Source organism: Prosopis cineraria, unplaced genomic scaffold, assembly GCF_029017545.1.
Source record: "Prosopis cineraria cultivar Desert tree isolate PC_DT_omini unplaced genomic scaffold, ASM2901754v1 PC1, whole genome shotgun sequence".
In the NCBI taxonomy this organism is placed as follows: domain Eukaryota; kingdom Viridiplantae; phylum Streptophyta; class Magnoliopsida; order Fabales; family Fabaceae; genus Prosopis; species Prosopis cineraria.
Window position 1 is genome coordinate 18322621 of NW_026555332.1, and position 22855 is coordinate 18345475.

At 33.4% G+C, this 22855-nt stretch overlaps 1 protein-coding gene across 1 annotated transcript; it reads right to left on the reverse strand.

Moving 5' to 3' along the window:
• Positions 1-8602: 8602 nt before the first annotated feature.
• Positions 8603-21610, reverse strand: LOC129308112 (N6-adenosine-methyltransferase non-catalytic subunit MTB). Its single transcript, XM_054949129.1, is given in 8 exon segments — positions 8603-9117; positions 11873-12024; positions 17267-17375; positions 17503-17607; positions 17741-17824; positions 18154-19529; positions 19532-21105; positions 21196-21610. Coding segments are annotated over 7 exon segments (3471 nt in total). The 5' UTR covers positions 20745-21105; positions 21196-21610; the 3' UTR covers positions 8603-8685.
• Between the last annotated feature and the right edge of the window lie 1245 nt (positions 21611-22855).

Sequence of the window (22855 nt, forward strand, 5' to 3'; positions counted from 1 at the left end):
TGCATTTTATTTTTTTAATCATCTTAGCTTTCGCACACATCAACACTTAGAAATATGAAAGAACAAAAAAATTTCTGTGTGCCTCTGTTAGCAAGACAAAACTCAGAGGTTATAAAAATAACTTTTTGAAATATATATAGGGTTAATATGTAATTTGAATCTTAAATTATAGGTTCAGTAGTGATTTGAATCTTAAATTTTTAAAAAGTATATTTTAAATTTTAAATAATTAAAATTGAGGTAAGTTCACTTTCATTATTACATTTCACTAAACTTGTGGCAGTCTTTTAAAAATTGGGGTTTAATAAGTGATATTTATTTAATTTTATTCTCTCTCTCTTGCTCTTATTTAGTGAAAATCATATATTAAATTTCAATTAAATGAACTTTTGTTTAAACTTAATGGGAAGAGTCAAATTGTTACAACTTAAATTGTTTAGAATTTAAAATTTATTTTTTAAAATTTTAGAGATTAAATCATCGTTGAATTTATAATTTAGAGTTTAAATTACATATTAATTTTATATATATAGATATGTATGTATGTATATATGTTGTAAAGAATTTTGTGTATAAAGAGTCTTGGACATGCTTTCAAATGTACTGCCATGCCAAAAACTAAAAGCTTATCTTGCAAGTAATGTCACGCACACCTTAACCATCTTGATTCACGTTTTGTGGCCATTGAAGCATTTCTTTTCTTTTCTTTTCTTTTCTTTTTTTTTTTTTACAGCTGACATATCAAACTATTTTGGTTGATATAGTAAGGACTTTGGATATGCTTTTGCTTTAATGTGTCACCAAATAATAAAAAGCAAACCAATGTCTGGAGAATGAAGACAAGGAAATACGATAGAGGAGAGATAGCTTCTATGTTTTAAACCTAAATGAAATGTCAAGAGAACTTGAAAATCAAACTATCAAAGACACAGTTGCACGACCTCCGAAATGAAAAAGTTAAACACATTTGAGGAGGCAACACATATCAAGGCACGGGTTTCAGTTTTGATCTAGAATTTGTGTCACCTGTTACAATGGTTAGCTACACACATTTTAACGTCGTTTGTGCACGTCATGGTCCTCAAATCCATTTTTAGATTCCTAGGGATAAATACCTCTAAGAGCGTAAACTATAAGGAGCATATTTAAAAGAAAGAAAAAAAGAACTATAAGGACCAAGATCAGAACTGTGTAAAACTATGGGGACCTGAGGTATGTTTTTCCCCCTTTTTTTTTAGAGTGATAGTTATAAGGTTATTTTTATTTTAAATTTTGTAGCCTATTAAAATAATTTATTTAAAATATAAAAAAAATTATATTAAATCTGGACTGTTTAAATTAAATCTGGATCATGATGAATGCTTCGTAATGAGCAATAATTAATGGATCATCTATCTCTTTGGTAAATGGGGCGGAGTTCTTTTTTTCTCGGAAATGAATATATTGATGATTTTTATGCTTGTTTAAGATATAATACTCTTTTCAGTGCTTCCGAGGTTAGTCCTAGTTTTATTTGTAAGTTGCAGAGAAATATGCCTGATCAGCATCGCGTTGACGGAGTTGCATGAACCTGGTTTTTGATTCATAGCAACACAAATGAAAGAAAAGAGGGAGAAAAGTATTTTGAGTGCTTATGGATGTTCATAATGAAAATTCAGTTTTCACTATGCCCTCCCACACTCATATAACTTCTATGCACATATTGGGAAGTTTTCGTACATGCAGGAAGTTACAAATACTGCTCCCACTTTTTTTTTTTTTTTTTTGAAACAAAGATAAAAATGCACCCAATGGCCTTGACAATACATAAGGATCCTGTTGGAATTAATATTCAAAGAAGCTCCTTGGGCTTATAGAAAACCCAACACTGTTGGGCACTGATGCAAACATCAAGGATTTGTTGGGATGCCAACTTTCCAAATGTAGCCCCCATGGCAGAAACCTCCAATTATACTTCCTCTAGCTGGACTGCCTGGACATTCCCAAACTTTTAACTCCAGTACTGGCAAAGCTGATATTGAGGACTTTTGCAGAGAGATATTGAAGGCAACGTCTTGAAGGGTTTGATGTCAAACTGTCTCAACTAATTCTAGCTATCCCTCTTGCCTCTGAATTGGATTGCGCTGAACTCTACAACTTGATCTCTGAAATAGTCTAATAGAACTTACCAACTTTGACCAGAGATATCAGAATTTACAGAAGCTCAAACGCTTGCAGGTTTCGGCTTTTAAGGTTGTGGGATCAATAGGGTGGATTTTAGTGCCGCCACTATGTCCCCCTTCAATACGTTTTATATAGGGACCTCATTGATGCCAGAATCAGTATGCCTTCTCATCTGAGTCTTGTGGATAATGGTGAAAGCGTAGGCTAAATTGTTCACTTCTTTGTCATGGGCCTTTTGGTTCTTTTACTTAAGGCAATATCCAGAAAAATTAAGTGTTATTTAAGATAAATATTAATTTTTTTAAAAAATATAATTTTAAAGATTTATTAAATTAAATTATAGGAAAAAATTTGTTAGATAATTATTAGAGAATAAGCCATAAAGCATAAAATTAAAACTACCTAATATAAATAAAATTTAACCAGTACTTTTGTGTAGTAGAGGATTTTTTGTGATAATTTTTTATTTAAACAAATAAAAAATTATTTTTTAAAATTAGTATTCCTTCATTCTCAAACTATATCATTATTTGAAATTATTATATACGTTAGATTTTGTTGAACCCTAATTTTGATGATTACAAAATAAGAAAAGGTTGTGTTTGATAGATTCAATAATCACGAATCAATGGCTCATAAGGAAATTAGTCAACTTAAAAATAAATTTCTATAAGGACTCACTATTATGGAATAGTTGCCTTCTTTTCAAATAGACAGAGACACATAAAAATATTCTTTGATCTTCTTATGTCATGTTTCTCGCAAAAGATTAAGTATTTGACTTAATATTAATCTCTTGTACTGCCTAAATGGTGTCTCAAGTTTTCCTGGATCAAAATCTCATCTTCTGTGCACTTTTATTGTTTTCTTGATCTTTGGTCCTTATTTCGGAATAATGACCTTATTCCGAAATAGCCTGTTCCCCAGTGAGACTCCCTTCTTCCCAAGTATCATCTCTTCTGCCTATTCTGGAATAGCAGTTCTTATTCCAAAGTAGTGGTCTGATCTTCGTAAGCACATTGAGTCTTTCTGAAATTTAGCTTGTTTGGGAATAGTCTAGTCAGGAATAGCTTATTTGGGAATAAGCTTCTCTATTCTGAAATAAAGTCTTTCAAATTATCGTTTCATAACTTTATTCTGATGTATGCTATTTACTTCGAAATAAGCTCTCTACATTTTCATTCAATTTATTCTTCCTTATTCCTGAAAAGTCTTGCCTATTTCGAAATAATCACACATGTTCATACTCTATTTCATGTGAGAAAAACAGAGGTTTTCATGACCTTTGCTAAATCATTCCCTTTCACATTTTGAGTGTTATATTAACCATATAATGTCTATAGAATCATTCTAAACACATTCTTGGGATAAGTTGAGATTAGTTTGATCTTACCCATAAAATTGTTATTCCTAAATAAGCTTCTCTCTTTCAAAATAGCATTCTCACCTACCTTGTCAGAACATTTAATAAAAAGTTGTGTTACTTTCCTTACTTGCTGTAATAGAGAAAGCTTCGCCGAAAAATACTATTCCATTGTCCCAATTCAGTGATTGTTCAGATATCTTAGAGAAAAGAAGCTATTGACTCTAAGAGCTATGTTCACAAGAGTAACGAATCCTTAACGAGCTTCAACTATAAATGCAAACATTTATGAAGATGGAGAACATATGAAGAAATATGAAAAAGATCAAGTTATTTATATTTATTGTTCACCAACCTTCTGAGTGTATATTTATTTCCAGTAAGCTTCATTGATTATATATGAACTCTGAGAGAGAGTACTTAACAATTGTTGTTCACTTTTGAACATACTCTGTTTGCCTCTGTTTTACTGATTAATAACAAAGCATCTTAAACTTGAGGAGTTTAAGTGGGTTACTTCGTTACTTTTGTAAGCAGGAGTAAGGCAAAATTTAGTTTAAGTCTGGAATTGTACTGAGGCTACCAAGAGCCCGATTAATCTTGGTGAAGTTAGTGGAGAAATCTCAAGGAGGACTAGAGGATTGGACATAGGCTCAAGTGGTTGGAGTTAAACCAAGATAAATATCTAAACAAGCTTATTCTTCTTTATCTTCTCTCTGTTTGGTGATATCTCTCTAAACTCTCCTTATTTTAGTTATCATTTATCAAATTTTTATAAAACCCAATTTACCCCCCCTTGGGTGGGCTTTCAGATGTGAGTTCAAATAAATTTCTATAAAGATAAGTAAAAATTTTGAGGCAAATGAACCTTTTCCCAATAGGAGGAAATTGAAATTTCTTCTAGGGCCAAAAAAAAATTATTTGGGTCATTTCATACAATTTTTTCCCTTTTCTTGTGGGAGCATTTGCCCATCTAGTTACCAAATAGGTCCATCCCTACATAAAGGTTAAAACATACAAAGTATCCTAAATTTCAATACAGTTATATGTAACTTTTATCACATTTAAACATTTAAAATTAACTTCTCTAACCTTTTATTTTATTTTTTCAAAGCCCCCTACCATCAATATCCATGTTATCTTATCAACAGAGATTGTCATATTAGATTAATGATTTAGACATGACACATGATATGAAAAAAAAATTAAGTATTTTTCAACACAAATTAAGGAGGAATCATATAAATAAAAATTTATCCTTTAAAATAAGAAAAATGCGCACTGATAATGTTAGAAAAAATATGGATAAAATTTTTACGAAGATATTATAATGGCCCACACGCGAAGCATGGTGCACATAAAGGGCAAGGAGCCATGGAGAGCTTGAAGAATGATGGAGACATGTTTGATGGTCCGAACACTCAAGGAGGTGTGCCAAGCATAAGAGAAGTCTAATAATTCAAGTTCAATGTTCTTAAGGATCCATTACAAAATATAAGAGGCCTAATGTCTAGAGCCTGATCCATGCATAAAGATCTGTTACAAAGTATAAGGGAATCAATGATTAGAGCCCAAACCAAAGTTATGAATGAGACATTGAATTGTCTTATTAAAAATATCCAAAAGAGACTTAAGCCCAAAGAAGAGGAGGCACACATGTTTCAAGTTTTAAAGATAAAAGTTTATGAGGATGTAAGCCTATTTGACCAAAACCGCAAGACCCAAGTCTATTTACTTTCACATGTGATAAATATGCTTGAGGAGCCTTGGTGGATGAAGATCACACCAGCCGTGATCAATTTTGAAGAGCTCTTGGCGTGATTCCCATCACTAATGAGGATACTGACTTTTGTTTATCTTAGTTTACTATTTTTGTTTGAGCTTGATTTGCAAGACTAATTTGTTTCTTTTGTGTAATTTCAGCATTTGCCGAATCTTTTCTTGATTGTCCAGCATTTATTAGTTGATCTTGCTTAGGATTCAAGTAATTATATTTTAGGAAAGTCTAATCCAATCAATCATTATTGCTGAATTTTCATAATTTAGGAAGCTTTCCTAAATTGATAGAGAGGAGGCATTGCTTTTGAGGATGACTTCTGAGTTTAAGGTTTCATTTTGAGTATTTCATTCCTTTGCCTATATATGTAAGAGGTTTGACCTGTGTAAGACATGTTATGAATTAGAATTGTCTTTTAAGTTTGTTAAAACTTTGTTATGAGCTATGTTTTCTTATGAAAATCTTGAGTTAAATACAAACGTGATCAAGATGAGTATGATCATCTCATGTGGTATCTTCAAAAAGTGAGGTTGCTAGGTGTAAGTGCTTTTGATATCCTTACCTTGATCGTTATCATTATTTTTCCTTATCTTCTAGCTTGTTTTCTTTCTTTATTGTTTCGTTGCTTGTGTTTTTTTTTAATTTCTATTCTCAACTAACACATTTCTGCTCCCACTTTCGTATCATATTGTTAACTACATAAGATGCCACAAGAGTCTCTATGTGTCTTTTCTTAATAAATGTGACATGTCAACTTTTACTAGTAAGATAATTAAGAAATAGCAGCAGGAAAGATTGTGATAAAAATATAAAAAAAAAAAAGGTTAGGAATGTTAAACTTTCAAAGGCAAGAGATTTGTAATAATTGTTTTAGAGTTCATGAGGATTGTGTGTGTGTGTCGTGTTTTTATGTGTGTTTGTTTTGCTTTATTCTGGCCTCGTGCCTTTTGGCTTGCATTTTATGTTGGGATTTCTCAATTTCTGTTGGTAATAAAAAACAAGAGCAAAAAATGTGCCCAAAAGAAAATCCACAACGCAATTTTGTTTCAACTATCAAAGAATTAAAGTAAATTAATGACAGCAATAAGATAAAAATGTAGCGTCTTCCCCACATTAATACATCTGGGTTCTCCTCTGAAGCCTAGCCTTTTATACAGGCCACCACCATCTCCTCAGGCAATGGCAGAACCAGGATCAAAAAGGGGATGTAAAATGATTTAATTTAAAAATTAATAATTTTTTAAAATAATAATTTAATAATAAAAAATAATTATACTAAGGTTAAAATTATAATAAGAAATTATATTGAAGGAAAAATTAATCCATCAATCCTTATATTTTTTACTCGTTTAATTGAAACCTTAGAATTATCTCCGTTACTCCTTCAAAAACGTTAACTCGTCATTAAAAGCAATAAAGTGGCCAACATGAGTTCCTGTATCATCAAAGTCAGTTTCTCTCCCGAAATCAGCTTCATCTTCATCTACTTCTCCTAATTCCTCCTTCCCATTTCGACTATCTGCTCATAGAACTTGTCCTCATTTCTACAATCTTCATCAAAGTTTTGCAATGTAGAATTGAGTGCCAAGTGTGATGGTGGCCTATAGGAGAGGGATAACTTTGACGGTAGTTTAACTGTGGTTTAACATGTTGGGAGGAGAAGGACCAGCACGTTTAACGGAAATAACTTCTTGTTTTTTTTTTTTTTCTCGAATAATGCTGAAAACATACATTAACAATTAAAGAGCATTCAGCTCATCGAGTTCAATAGGCAAGGAGGATCTTTCATCATTTTCCAACCCTTGTAGAAGCGTTAGAGGATGATTAAAAATACAAAAATTCTCATGAAAAGTATAAGAAAACTTGGCTAGTCTATCAGCTAAAACATTCTTTTTCCTAACAACATGTGAGAACGTTAGCTTCCAATCTTTGATCAACTTCGTGGTGTCAGTAATAATATCGTTGAACGGATGAGTCTAATTGCACCCTCTAATTACTAGATTAATAGCATCAATACAGTTTGAAATGATCTGGACATTTTTGTAGCCATCTTTTCAACAAAGATCAAGCCCTTGAAAAATAGCAATAATTTCTACAATAGTCGGTGGAACAGCTAACAATTTACATGTGAAGCCCTTTTTTCCACCTTCCATTCTCATCCCAAATAATACCACCACAACCAAAATTACCCTTGCTATTAACAACCCCATCCACTTCTAATCTAACATGCCGCTCTTTACCAAGAACTTTCCCGATTAATATTACGTTCATAACTCAAAAAAGGGGCATTCCAGATTAAATGAGAGTTAGCAGCACCATGAAAAAAGGAGGAAAGAACATTAAGGCTTTGTTCATGGGTTATTCTCATCAAAAAGTTTTCTACATCAAGCCATCCAAATGTCCCAACAAACATAATCAAAAAGAATATTCCATGATAATTTACTAGTAAAGTATTGTGCAACAAATTCTATTTTACCTAATTAGTACTGTAACAAAGGTGCTCCAGTGTTCCTTCCATTGTTCAATTGCATTAGGACAATCTCTTAACAGGTGCATGTCATCTTCAATTGTGTTATAGCCAAAAGGACACTCATTTTCTACTTCAAGACCTCTGCTTTTGCATAGTGTCGTGGTATGTGTTCTTCCATGTGAGAATAACCACATGAATGATTTGATTTTATTTGCAACAAGCTAAATCCAAAGTACCTTCCAAATGCTATCAGCATTTCTTCGAGTACTTGTAGTTAAAAAATTATAGGTAGATTTAATAGTAAAAAAATCATTAGTGGAAGGTTTCTAAAAGTATTTGTCCTCTCCTCTCCCCTCACTATGAGAACTAGTCACTCAAGCAACTATGTTAGGAGGGAAGTACCATCCAAATTTAACAATATCCTACTCTCCCCTATGATCAACAAAATCAACAACTGATTCATCTTTATCAATCAAATCTTCTATACTAGGCATAAATTTCACAAGTGGAATATTCATTTCTAATCAATTCTCAAACCAAAAGCAAGTATTTTTATCATTACAAATCTTCTTACCAACTCCCTCTTAAAATAACTTCAAGGTTTTAATTACAAGGAAAAAAAATTATAAGGACTTGATTAAAAATTAGGTGAAGTTATAAGTATTGGGAGATTAATTTCTCCAAAAAAATAATAATAATTTTTGATATGAAGAATTACATGTCAAGAATTTTAACTGTAAATCGTTAAAAAAAAAAAATTACCGTAGTAATGGATACCAAAACTTAACCCCTCCCACAGTATGAGCACAATCGTATTCCACAACCAACAGACCAAAAAAATTTTCCCGCTCATATTAGTGGGACCAAAAAGTACCAGGATACATCATGCACTTTATAAACGTAAGCGTTATGCTACAACATATTCATTTGTCTATATGACTCAAAATCTAAATAACCTGGGGTTCCATTATACCCATACATGTCAAAAACTTTATTATCATCTGAAGGGACTAACGAAGAGCCTTCTCTTCCTTTAAACCCATCAATAGATGAAGGCCAAGGAGTTGGAGTAAAAGGGTTTGAGCTTGAACCCTCTTGGTTCAATCCCATTGCACTTGGATTCTGGGGTGAGTTTCCTGCAGCCCTCCTATTTGAGGAATTAGATGTCAAAGAAATGGACACTGATTGCTGCTGCTGCTGCTGGTTCTTCATTGGTGACTTGGGGCGTAAAGCCTCGATTTCTGGAGTAGTCACAACCAAATGAGGTGCCTCCGGGGGCGGATTTCGTCCTCCACCCCCTTGCCATACTTTACCATCCTTGTCCGAGAAATTCTTGGTATATGCCTAAATTCATCCACAAACCCAAGGGTGTGTAGAATTAATCAAAGAGAAAACCAGAACAAAACAGGGATAAATAATATTCCCTTCATTACAACTTATAAGACAAGTCAAGACAAAATTAAGCATATCAATAAAACTCAGCAGTGACACTTTGCAGGCTTATTTTTTAAAAAAAGGAAATATGAACTTCAAAAAAAACCCTTCATTTAATATAATTTTGGAAAAATTAATCATTCAATTCCTATAGTTTTGATTCAGTTATAACCCAATCACTAAACTTTAACTCGTTATGATTTGATCCTTATAATTTTAATTCAATTATAATTCAATTCCTAAACTTTGCCTCTTATAACTTAGTCCCTATAATTTCAACTATTTAAATATTGATCCGTATATTTTAAAAAATAAAATTATAAAGATTAAAAATATTTTAAACTTTTAATATTTATAATCTTTATAAAGATTAAAAGGGTTTAGTAATTTAAAATATTAGTAATAAATTTTAATATAATTTTAATCTTTATAATCTATTTTTTAAAATATAGGGACTAATATTTTAAATAATTTAAAATATAAGGACCGAGTTGCAAGATTTAAAAGTTAGGAATTGGGTTATAACTGAGTCAAAATTACAAGGACTAAATAATTAATTTTCTTTATAATTTTAAATCTCTATACTACAATCATTTCAATTTTCTCTCCACCTAAAGGGTAATAGTAGAAAAACAAACATTAATGAACCCTTATTTTTGTTAACTTGTCTTATATTAAGATTAAAAGGATTTAGTAATTTAAAATATTAGTCATAAATTTTAATATAATTTTAATCTTTATAATTTATTTTTTAAAATATAGAGACCAATATTTTAAATGATTTAAAATATAACAATTGAATTGCAGGATTCAAAGGTTAGGGATTGAGTTATAACTAAATTAAAACTACAAGAACTAAATAATTAATTTTTCCTATAATTTTAAATCCATACACTACAATCATTTCAATTCTGTCTCACTTGAAAGGTAATAATAGAAAAACAACATTAATGAAACCTTATTTTTGTTAACTTATCTCATATTTTGGGACAACAAAATACCTCTAATGTTATCTTATAATTTGATTGGATTACATCAGACATCATCTTTGAGTCCTCATCCATTTAAATTGGTCCTAAATGTTTTGACAAAACATATTCAAGGAAAAATTCTCAAATGTATGCTCTTTGCGGATGATATAGTTCTTATAGCAGAGACGAGAAGAGATTAATTATAAAATTGATTAATGGAGGAGGACATTGAAATCGAACAGTTTCCGTCTGAATAGGAGCAAGAGGGAATATTTATATTGTAAATTTGGTAAGAGACTAATTGACAGTAATTTGGAAGTGAAATTGGGAGATCAAATTATACCTCAAGTAGAAACGTTTAAATATTTGAGAACCATTATTCAAAATGATGGCAAAATCAATGAGAATATTTCACATAGGATTTAAGCTAAGTAATTTAATTGGAGAAAAGCTAAATGCATTATTTGCGACCATAAAGCGCCTAATAAACTTAAAGGAAAGTTTTATCATACTGCTATCAAACCAGCTATGTTATATAATAGTGAATGTTGGACTCTAACAAGACAACAAGAGCATGAAGTTAGAGTAGTAAAGATGAGAATGTTATGATGAATGTGCGGACATACACATAAAGATAAAATTTGAAATGAGCACATACGCAAAAAAGTGAGGATAGCACCTATTGAGAAAAAAATGGTAGAAAATTGTTTGAGATGGTTTGGGCCTGTACAAAGAAGACCGCGGGAGGCACCAGTGAGAAAAGTGCAACATATAATTTGAGCCCTATTAAAAGGAGTAGAGGAAGGCCTAAGAGAACACTCTTGGAAGTTGTTAAATGCAATCTCTTAATTAATAATATTTCTAAAAACTTGATAAATAATAAGACACAATAGTGTCTTGCAATCTATGTAGCCGACCCCACCTGGTGGGATAAAGGCTTATTGTTGTTGTTTGTTGTTATCTTATAATTTGGGATAGAAGGAGTACTTGATGTTGACAGCATTGAATTGAATAATAATGAAATATTACTATTAAAGGGAAACAAAAAGAATAAGACTCAGTTTTATATCATTCAACCAAATTTAAGACATCTTAGCGTTAAAGACTATGAGCTGATATTAACCCAGGGTACTAGTTATGATTGGGAAAAGTAGGTGGTTCAAACATCTGTTTCTCTCAAGCCAGATCAATTTTGCCTAGAGTTCCCATTACATCCCTGGTTTCAATCGTTTGATAGTTTTGACCATCAGGCCCTAATGGAACGCTAGAAAATGGAAATCTAGTTTTCTACTTCACACCCTTCCCTTTAGCAAGCTGCTGCTAGTTAACCTGAGACACATTACCATGTGGCCCATATAATTCCAAGCCTTTAGTTTAGCCCCTGGTATTTATTTATGTTTATCTGCTCTTTTATTTATACACTCTAGTAGGCCATGGCCCATATATCTCAATGGACTTGGGTCCATCAGGTGATCAACATATCACAATGGAGCATCCATCAAGCAAATTTAAGTGCATGTATCAACCAGATATCGAAACGGATTAGGAGGAACAGAAATGACTACTTTTAAAAAGAAAAAAACTATCATGAAGAAATAAAATATATTAAAAAATAGAATGAGGACGAGACAGAAGAACCAACAACTCTCCAAGTAAAAGCATTTCTGATGAGATCATCATTTCAAAGTTCTTACCTCTGCATTGTAATTTGAAGATGACAGTCCTTTACCAACAGTGACCCAACCAGCTCGAATATTGTGGTCTTCACCAAAGAGTTCAAGCCTCCTCCTTCCAAGGGCAAAGTGCTCAATAATCCTATACATATCTTCAGGCTTTTGTGTTGAACCTGCAATATAAGAACAATAATTTGAGGTGCGATGGCAATTTCATTCTTGCATACAAAGATTGGAATCATGACGGAGCACATATAAAATGAATCATCCTATGTTATAATAACTTCATAAGATGTTGAAACATCTTAGAAGATTTTCCAATGGATCTATATCTCTATACAACTTGATACCAGTAACAATAATTGTTTACAATTGAATCTATTTATTTAAGCACAAAATGTATTGCACTTGAATGCTTTCTTTGTTTTATACACACACAACACTCCTTCCAAGTAAATATTTTTAAACCACAATCACTGTAAATTAAGACTTTTTTCTCGTCCCTAATTCATAATTATCTCTTTAAAACCATGCATCAGCATCTCATATTATAATCATTCCCTTCTGTCTCTCTATCTCAATTTGTCTCTCCTAGCTCAATATTTTTCTATTTCATTTAATCAACTAGAGCGGGCAGCAATCCATACTGCCCCTGGCCAACAAACTTGCTAACTATTTCATTTATGTTTCTGCTCCACGTTCCACTCCTTAGTTTGCAGAGTTAGGAACCAAAAGCACATGTTCTCATCGCTTCACACATTTAAATAAGACTACACAGTGCCACCTGATGGAATGGGCTATATTTGACATTTTGCAAAGATAATTAAGGACCTGACATTAGAGAGAGGGACAGACCATGCTAAAAAACTTAATGGTGGAAAAAAATATCACACTTAGTTCAACTTAAAATAAGAAACAAAGAATACGTTCAACGCGTTATCTATAACTGACTAGGCAGTGAAATGATTACCAATATAATAATATCAACCTACCCCTTGAACCCTTTCCTTTTAAGAAATGAACACTGAGCTTACAGTGCTAGGAAAGAAGAGGGATAAAATGAAGGACAACATATAGGCCCTATTTGGTGCATGGGACTGAAAGCTAGGGACTAGTATTGGGACTAAGAAAACCCAACTTTTTATGTTTGGTATGAATCATTGAGCAATCTAAACCCAATCCCAATCCCACCTTACATGGGATTATTCAATACCACCCACCCCCCTGGGTTTGCAAAATCACTCATAGGACTGGAAACATCCGGACCAAATTGCCCTCACCCATCTCTCTCTCTCTCTCTCTCTCGTCTCTTCTCTTCATGCAACACAATCGCAAGGTCCGATTTGTACGTTCCGTAGTAGAGATGAGAATGTTATGATGGATGTGCAGGCATATACATAAAGATAAAATTCGAAATAAACACGTACGCAAAAAAATGAGGGTAGCACCTATTGAAGAAAAAATGATAAAAAATCATTTGAGATGATTTGCACATGTACAAAGAAGACCATAGGAGGCACCATGAAAAAAGTGCAATATATAACTTTGAACCTTGTTAAGAGGGGTAGAGGAAAACCTAAGAGAACACTCTTAGAAGTTGTTAAATGCAATTTCTTAATTAATAATATTTTTAAAAACTTGGTAAATGATATAGCATAATGACGTCTCGCAATTCAGGTAGCCGACCCCACCTAGTGGGATAAAGGCTTGTTGCTGTTGTTGTTGTTCTTGTAAAATAAAATAAAAGTTAGTATTCCCTACACATATTACTCTATACCAAACATAATTTTAAAATCTCATTCCCACTCCCACTCCCACTCCCACTACCAATACCAACACCAGTCTCAATCCCAATCCCTCTAAATTGAAGCTTACGTACCAAACAGGGCCATAAGGTTCTAGAGGCAGTCTAGCAAATACTTCAAAACAGAAAAATAAAGGAAAAAGGTCAAGACAATAAAGAAAGTTGCAGATAACACAGAAAAATTGAAAATCAGAAAAAATGTCACCTTCAATGCATATAGATTAAGAGACGAACAAATTACTATGGTGCCTTACTCTTGTCCTCATAACTAAAGTCCGACATAAAAGATTTGGTGCATATTATCCATTAGACAAAGCAAAATTAATGGTAATGGTAAGTTTAAAAATGTGTGTTTGATTGGACCGGGCAATTTCTACAAGAACAAAGGAACACCAAATCTGCTATATTGCTAAAATAACTAAAGCACTGCTTTAAAAGGAGGCAATACCAAATAAAACATAATAAACATCTGTTATCTTAATTAACGATACATAGATCATGATACACTGCTACATAACAGCCTCATACTGATTACTGGCTCGAACCACTTTCTTCCTATCTGTTATTACATACAATCTGTTTTAGTAGTATTTTGAATCTCCTGCAATGAAACATGTTTACATGTCAAGCTCCTTCCCCCCATATCACTATCAACTGACTTGTCAATTCAAGGGTGCCCTAATTTTAGAGAGACTCTTCCAACTACACATAAAGCAGCATATCAACTGAACGCCCGTAACAAGTTCCAATGCCTAAAGCTTAGCAAGACTTTTTCTGAACTTTAATTCCACCGTTTCCTCTGAATTGCTTGTAATGTTCCCAAAGACATTTTGCTCTGCCTATAACTTGGCTGGCCGCTGGCGTAGGTGGCTAAGGAAGCAGCAAAATACCAGCACCATTATGAATGATATAGTTTCATGGTAGAATTAGGATCATCATCATTGAACATATAAAACCAGCAGGCCACGGGGATGGCATGCATGCATCTTATTGATGGGAATTTTTGAAAGATTTACTAAGATTTTGAATAGATTTATTTAAGCTTTTGTTACGTTATTAATACTTTATTCAATTACTTTATGCAATTTCTTTATAATCTTTCTCTTGCTATAAATTTAAGTTATCATGTTTTGAGCTTCATATAAATAGCCCTAGGTTAGTCTCTTTTGCCAGAATAATTTGAGATTCAGAATAGTTATTTTATGTTGTCCTCTCTCTCAACTTCCCTTTTTCTCTCCTTGTCTCTATGTGATAGGATCCAAGATAGGTGAAGAGAAATAAGGAAGAGAAGTCTATTAAATTGTGAAATCAGAATCTAGCTTCATAAATAAATTAAGAGAAGGAAAATCTTTAGTAGAAGATGTGCAAGGATCTTAAACTCATACAACTAATAAAGCCAAGGAGAATCTCCACTAATATAAATAAATAATGATTTTAATTCAAGATGGTTTTTACATGCTATAAGCTCAATATTTATAGATAGAAAATTAGAAAGATAACAAATAACACCTAAAATGACTCCCATTAATCCATTACTCAGATAACAGAGAATAACTACCTGAAAAATAAATAAATAAAAATACTAACTTAATCTGCAAATACCATAACCCTCTACTCCTAAACTTAAGGCCACTCAACAAAACAGAAAAATAACCTAAACAATAATATTAACCACAAAATATCCACAATAACCTAAAAATAATATTTATTCCCAATATTTCTCTAAATTCCCACACCACCCATTATCCTATAATAATGGATACTCTATCACTATGTTTCTCTCCCATTCTTCCTTTCTCCCTTTAATCTCTCTCTCTCCCTCCCTCTTCACTACTTTTGGCTTTATAAGTGAGCTTATATCAGCAACAGATGCAATTATTTTCCTGTTGCAAAATTAAAGTCTTGTGTGCATCAATATTCAGCCCACTTATCTTAACCTTTGGCAGACGGTTTCTATCCCCTTGACAGGTCAGATCCTCCAACGGGTTTAGGGCTATGGGTCAATAAACCCCACCAGGCAGCTTTGAGATCCTTTACTTTGATGGCTTTTGATAGTGCATCAGCTAGGTTTCGTGGTACAATTTTCAACTTAATACTTTCTTTTTCTTTCCTCCCTCTTCGACTTCAGTTACTTGATGACTCTGTTACTTTCTAAGCCTTCAACTTCGCCAAATTTTTGCCTGAAAATGGTTGAAGCTTTGATTGATGATTTTAGTAGATTACTTCTTTAATTTCTTCCTCATTTTTATCTCTCCCTTCCATCCTCCTTAAAATCTTAAAGATACCTCCCACAATTTTTATCATTTCATTCATATCTTTATCCATGCCTTTCAAACCTGAGTCCTTCAAGTTGTCCTCCCATAAGTACATTCTTACTTCCATCCTTTTTATTCACCATATTCCAAAACGAAATTGTTTAAATACCAAATAACAGGAACTTCACTTTAAATACCAAATGTGATAGATATTGCTAAAAGAACTCAGTAAGGCAACAAGGTCCTAATCATTTAAACATATCGATCAAAACAGCATTTATTAAGGGCGTGCCTAACCTAGAGACACACCCTGTATTCCAATGAAAGTGATCCTACAGCACATAACCTTCGAGCCTATAATAAGACCATCAAGATCAATAGTATAACATTTGAATCTTTATTCTATTACTAAAATTTCAACCAGTATATATGATAATTAAGACACAGGCATACCAAACCCCATCCAAAAACCTGTAGAACATCAATTTGATTCAGTTCAGTAATTTGGGTCATTTCTAAACTCTATTATGAGAAATGTTTACAAACTTCAGTCCGAGAACACCCTTCAAAAATGCTTTGCTATTCACCTGACTTCCAATTACAAAGAAAAAAGTTTATCAGAATATGACCATAATAGACATCCTCAGACTGTGCTCAGATAGTCATGTAAGTAGCATTACTTGAAATGTTATTGTGAAAGTTTACTAAGAAAATGCAAAACACTGCCAACACTCAAGTAAGGATAAGTATTTTTGGGGAATTACAGGGACTGCCAAAGTCCTTTTGATTGTCATAAACTTCAGCTTTCTATGGTCCCAGAAAAATAAATTATAAAAATTCCCCCTCAAATTGAACCATACCATTCTACTGGCTATTGCTTAATCAGAAACCTGATAATCACTTGACCAGTTAAGTTCTTTAAACACTCCCACGGGCATGATGCTAAATACATATCTCACTTTAGAACATATGGTTTATTTTATTGTTTCCACTCCCAAAAGATTTTGAACTTCTATTCTCAACTATTTAAGCTCATCTGCTCAGTGATTCAATACCTTGAAAGTTGTAAAAGTGAGTTGAATCACCAAGAAACCAAAAATAATTATGATAACTACAACACAATTATTTGATATAATTTAAGGCTTAGCTGGCTCCCCATGCATATCACGAAATAAGAAACTGGAAAATCATGCAAACATAAAGGGGAAAAAAACTAATTCTTCAGTAATGGCTAATTTTTACAAGCTTTAACAAAGTCTTGAAAAGAAAGTAACTTGAGATATTGAGCGAAGTATCATTATTTATCTTGGCAAAAATATGATTCTTTATTCCATAATTGCAAATGATGATACTGACCATAAGGAGGTTCTTCAGCGATAATTACATCAGTGTCAATGTTGGCATGAATTATATGGCCATCAGTGCTTCGACGAACAGTTCCTTTTATGCCCATCAAGCAGTGTTCCTTCACCAGAACAAAATCAAACAGTCCAAGGTAACATACCATATTATTTATATAGAATTAAAAAAATTCATGTTCAATTAATTAAGATACAGTTGCAGTAGTACAAAAGGTGTAAATTTAAACAGACCTTTGAATGCTGAAACAAAGTATGTGAATCATGTCGTAGTCCTGGAGTTGCATTGTTTTTATTTGTCTTCACCCAACATATATCTTCACACCTACGGAATCCCCACTGTAGAACCCCATATAGAAAAAGAAGCAAAAGAAAGAAATTAATCAGCAGAGAATACAAATAGGATATGATTAGAGCGACAACCAACAAATGAAGTTAAGTTACAAGATGATTCTAATCTCAGATCATGTACCTTCTTTAGGCATTGACGGCCTTGTTCAAGGCCTACACCATCACCCACCCAAAGGAAGATGAAAGAAGGTGTATCAGCTATAGACTTAAGGAAAGAAAAGAAGGGAAAGAGATTAGATTTCTCAGTCAAGGATTATAGTGCAATACACTTAATAAAGAAAAACAAAAAAGGAAGATGGTTTTAAAAAGTAATAAATCATACCAACTAGCATAGACAATCAAATACATTATGCATAAGCCACTATAAGATGAGGGCACTCCAACAGCATTTTACAAGTACAAAATTTGCAAATGCATCAAGGAAAATCATAATCTCAAGAATCACAATACACTATCAATTGCATGACAATAAATGATCATACAGAAACAGCCCTAACAAAATAATGTCCTACAAAAACAGGGTGGAAATGCTACCTCAATCTTAAGATTCATTATTTCTTCAAATGTCCAGTACTCCATATGGTCAGCAACACCAGGAGCACGATGAACATACTCTTCCCAAGGGGGATCCACAAGAATGACATCAAACTTAGTTCCAAAGAACTCAGGAGACAATTCCAACTCTTTCAGATCACATTTAAAATACATGGGAGGAGAAGCAGATTTTGCAACAATCTCATCCTTTTTCTGTATAAGCTCCCTAAGTTTGGGATAATCTTCTACAACATTTGTTAGTTCAAGTTCCCGAATAAAATTCTGCGGCCTCATACCAGTGTCAACGAAGTTTTGAGAATAATCATTCTGTTCACCTCTTGAGGGAGCTTTACCAGGAGTTCCACCACTCTTCGGAGGAGCCCATCCCCCTGGAGATTTATCAGATGATGTTCCTCGAGCCATTTGTCCTGTAGGATTAAAGCCAGGACTAGAAATGCCAGGGGAAACTCCTCTACCAGGGCCTGATTGGTTATAATACATTGCAGGGTTTGGCGGGTTCCCTAAGCTAGCAGGAAACCTTGGCCCTCCAGGTGGCATGGGAGAAAGACCAGGTGGAACAGCTAATATATTCATATCAACACCTCGAGCACCAGGCCAAACTGGTGGGCTAAATGGTGGAATGAAGACTCCAGGAGAAATTGGACCAGGAGCAGGTGACATGCCAGGGGTAAGAGACTGCATTGGTCCAGGTGGGGGCATCCCAAGAGGGCCAAATGGTGATCCCATCATGGGAAGTGGCATTCCAACTTGTTGGTTGTCTCTTCCAGTTGGCCTAACCCTTCCTCCTCGACCAACTCTATTCCCTTTTACTCCATGTGGTCCAGCTCTGTTATATGACCCAGACTCTTGGATTCCATGTTGAGACTGTGAACCCCCACTACTAGAACTTTGACCACCAGAACTACGACCAGCCACAGCACCTTTTTGACTTCTCCCTCTTCCTCCTTGAATATCATAGTCATCATCAGCATATCTCTCCTTCAAATCATCACTAGGAGTACCAGCCCCATATAAATCACTCTTCCTTGCTTTGTCTTCATGTAGATATGACCAGTGTTCATCATTCACACCAGATTTAGTATCATACTGTTGATGTTGATTTCCTTCAGTTTTCCTATAGAAATTGGACACAGATTCAGCTTTCCCATAGTCAATAGGCTTGGTTTGGATTTCTATCACATCGTAATTGTCATTTGAAATTCCAAAATTTGATGATGTTTTAACTGCTTCACCTCTACTTCCATCTTTTCTACCACTAGAGCGACCATGAGGCCTTTCATTGTCAATTCTCTCTCGACCATGTCTTGGTAATTCCCATTCTCGATTGTGATCAAAGACAGTATCACTATTTTTGCCTCTTTATCAGTATTACTTGATTGCCTCCTTCGCCAACTCTCTTTAGAGCTTTCCCGATCCTTATTCTTGTCATCCCTATAACCATCTTTCTCAAATTCCTTTCTTTTAAAGCTAGTACTCCTTTCATAATCAATATCTGAGTTTTCTGAATCTTGATGGCGTCTTCCACTTCTCTCAGGCGTCCTAGATCTATTTGTGTGCCCTACTTCTCTCGATGCTTTATCCCTACCACGGATATTTCCATCTTCATCTACATTTAATGGCTTATCCCAACTTTCATCATGACTAGCGGCTGATCTCTGGTGCCTCGATTTATCAGTTCTGTCTCTTTCTAGTCTATCTTCCCGACTAGCCTCTTGAGATTCTAACTTGCCTTTGCTCTTAGCTCTCTCAAAATCAGCTCTTCTCTCTTCATTATTATTAGATTTGACAGCCTTATCACTCAAATCTGGTCCCCTGGCTTTACCCTCTCCAAGTTCATTTCTAACAAATGCACTCCTCTCTCTAGAACTCTCACACTTGGGATCAGAAACCATACCGCTTTCAACATCACCCTTATCAAAATAATCATCCTCTGTCTTCCTCATTGTGTCTGCTTCATCCCATTTTCTTCTTGAACTTCTAACTTGCTCAGAAGACCCATGACCTTTCTCTCGACTGCTTTCCCTCTTTTCTGAGACTTTGTGATCTTTATCCATGCTTCCAAGTTCATCGTGTAATTTGTCCTCGTTATTTGTACTTCTATTCTGAGAACTATCATACTCTGAATGCTTTGATGACATTTTTCTCCTCTCACTTTCATTGGCACGACTAAGCACTCTACTCCCCATCTTATCTCCAATATCTTGCTTGTCTAATTCTCCATCCTGGTACCAACTGCTCAACTTTTCCAATGTGCTTTCCTCTTGCCTTTTCTTCAATTGCTTAGATCGCAAATCTTTTCTGGAATCATAATCATTGTCATCACTGTCAGCTCTACTTGAGCCGCTAGACCTCTTCCTAGTCTCACCTTTATCACCAGAACTCTTTCTTCTTCCATTGCCATCTAAACCATCAACATCTTCCCCATTCCCAGATTTTCTTGATCTACTTGACTTGTGCTTCTTCCTATCACTGCCCTCCCACTCATCACCATCACCAACCCTGTCACTCTTCACATCTGAGCTACCTACCTCTCGTTTCAAAAAACCACGAACACCTTCAGGTGAATCCATTCTGAGTTAAGTAAAGGTGAAAGGAAAAATAACCCAATGTATTGTTTCTCTTCACAACTCAGCTACCTTCCATTTAACAAGAGCAAGTGAAAACAACACTTTGCCCCAGAAAAATGAAACAACTGCGCAGATCCCAAAAATTTCTCACTTGATGAGTTTGCCTGTTTATACCTATGTATACAGAAGAAAAGTAAGCTTCGCCAAAATTTCACTATTTGCAACCTTCGCAAATAGAGCAGCCGTTTCGTTGAGATAGGATGCTGGTGCTAATTGAGTATTAAAAATGCTGAAACTCAGAGAAGTACAGCCCACGAAGAATGAAGCAACAGTGAGACATGAGTTTGGTGCGGATGTTCTTCTCCTAAAAAATTTAAAGCAAGAGTTAGAAAAATATAAAAGAAAATTAGAGAGAAAGGGGACAACAAGTATCCCAGAAATCTTGAAATTTTACATTGAGCATCAATTCGAAATACAACAATTGTCCAGAAATATGAACAAGTCTAAATGACTAATCGCGCTTTTGAAACAAGACAAAATCAATCGAGGTTGAGGATGCTAACGAAGTCGGGTTGCGGCAACTCCATCAAAAGCTTTTCCTCTCACAGTGCCCAAAATCCTCAACGCCCCAATTCTTGTCCGCTTTCATTCCTCTTCGAATCTTCCTGATTCTGCTTCTCACTTCCACACTTCCCCTCGCTCTCTCTCGATTTCGTGACTTCCCCTCGCTCTCTCTCACAGCTCCACTCTGTCCCTGTCCCGTTGTCCCTCAATCTTGAGATGGCATCGAGCAAGAAGACAGGAGGGAAGGGTTTTAGGGTTCCAATAATTCACGGATAAAAAACAGGCGACCCAAGTAATTTTCTTCTCCAACTCGGATTGCAGCCACTGGATTTGGCTTCTTCAGGTTACTTTAAAAAAAGATGATAATATAATTTTACAAAAATATATAAATAATAGTTTCTTCCCTCAAGATGTCATAATGAATATGAAAAAAAATATAAATATTTAAATAAAATTTATAAATTATTTATTTTTAATAAAAATAATTTTTAATAATTTATATAAATTTATTAATGATAAAAAAATTTTAAAAAATATTAAAAAATTATAGTATTTTAAAAAATTAAATTATCATTTATAAATTTTAAAAAAATTTATTATCTTTTTTTTTCCTAAAGTTACTTTAGTTTAGCTTCTTGAATTTTTTTTTATTTGGGTTTATCACAAGCTTCATGGAAAATGTATTTCGAATCAAAACTGTTTGTTTAAATTTTTTTAAAAATATTAAGGATCCTTATAAAATATATATTTTTTATTATTTTAAAAAATATTTTTTAAAAATAATCTGAAGATGAATGAGAGTAAATGTTTTAAAAATATGGGTACAAAGGCAACAAAAAATTTTAAATTAATTAATAATAATTTATTTTTATAAAACCAAGATTTTTATGTATATTCTTTATTTTTATTTATTGTACAGCTTGATAGGGTTTACTGTTAATTTTTGGTGCTTTGAACAGTGAACTGCGATCAAATTTTTTTCAGGTTTTTTTATTTTTTAAGGTTATGTTTTAATTTTTATTTTTTATATGGTTAAGAAAAGTTGAAAGGATGTGGAGCGCATAATTAAAAATGTTAGTGACAGACCCATAAAAAAATAAGTAATAAATTTGAGACTATATTAAAAGGGATGGACGTGGGATTGCAACAACTATACTACATTATTTTGTTAATTCAATATAGTTTGATCAATTAAATATATTAATTCTTGAAGCTTAAAATTTTTGAATTTTTTTAAAAAATAAAGTTAAGAACTTTTATTTTTTATTGAATGATTATATAATTTTAAAATTAATTAAATAATTTTTATAACTTAAAATTTATATAAATATTGTATCAAATTGATACAAATGTAAATATTATATTATATTAAATTTTCTTTTTTTCCCTAACTATGCTAAACGAGATATTTTATATTTTTTTTTATTCTATCACTCATATTTTGAGAAACTTGAGGTTGGGGTATTATCACTACTCATCCAAACTAATCCAAATCCATGTATGCTGTGTGGGATTGTTATTATTAATAATAATCTCACAAATAACTCAAG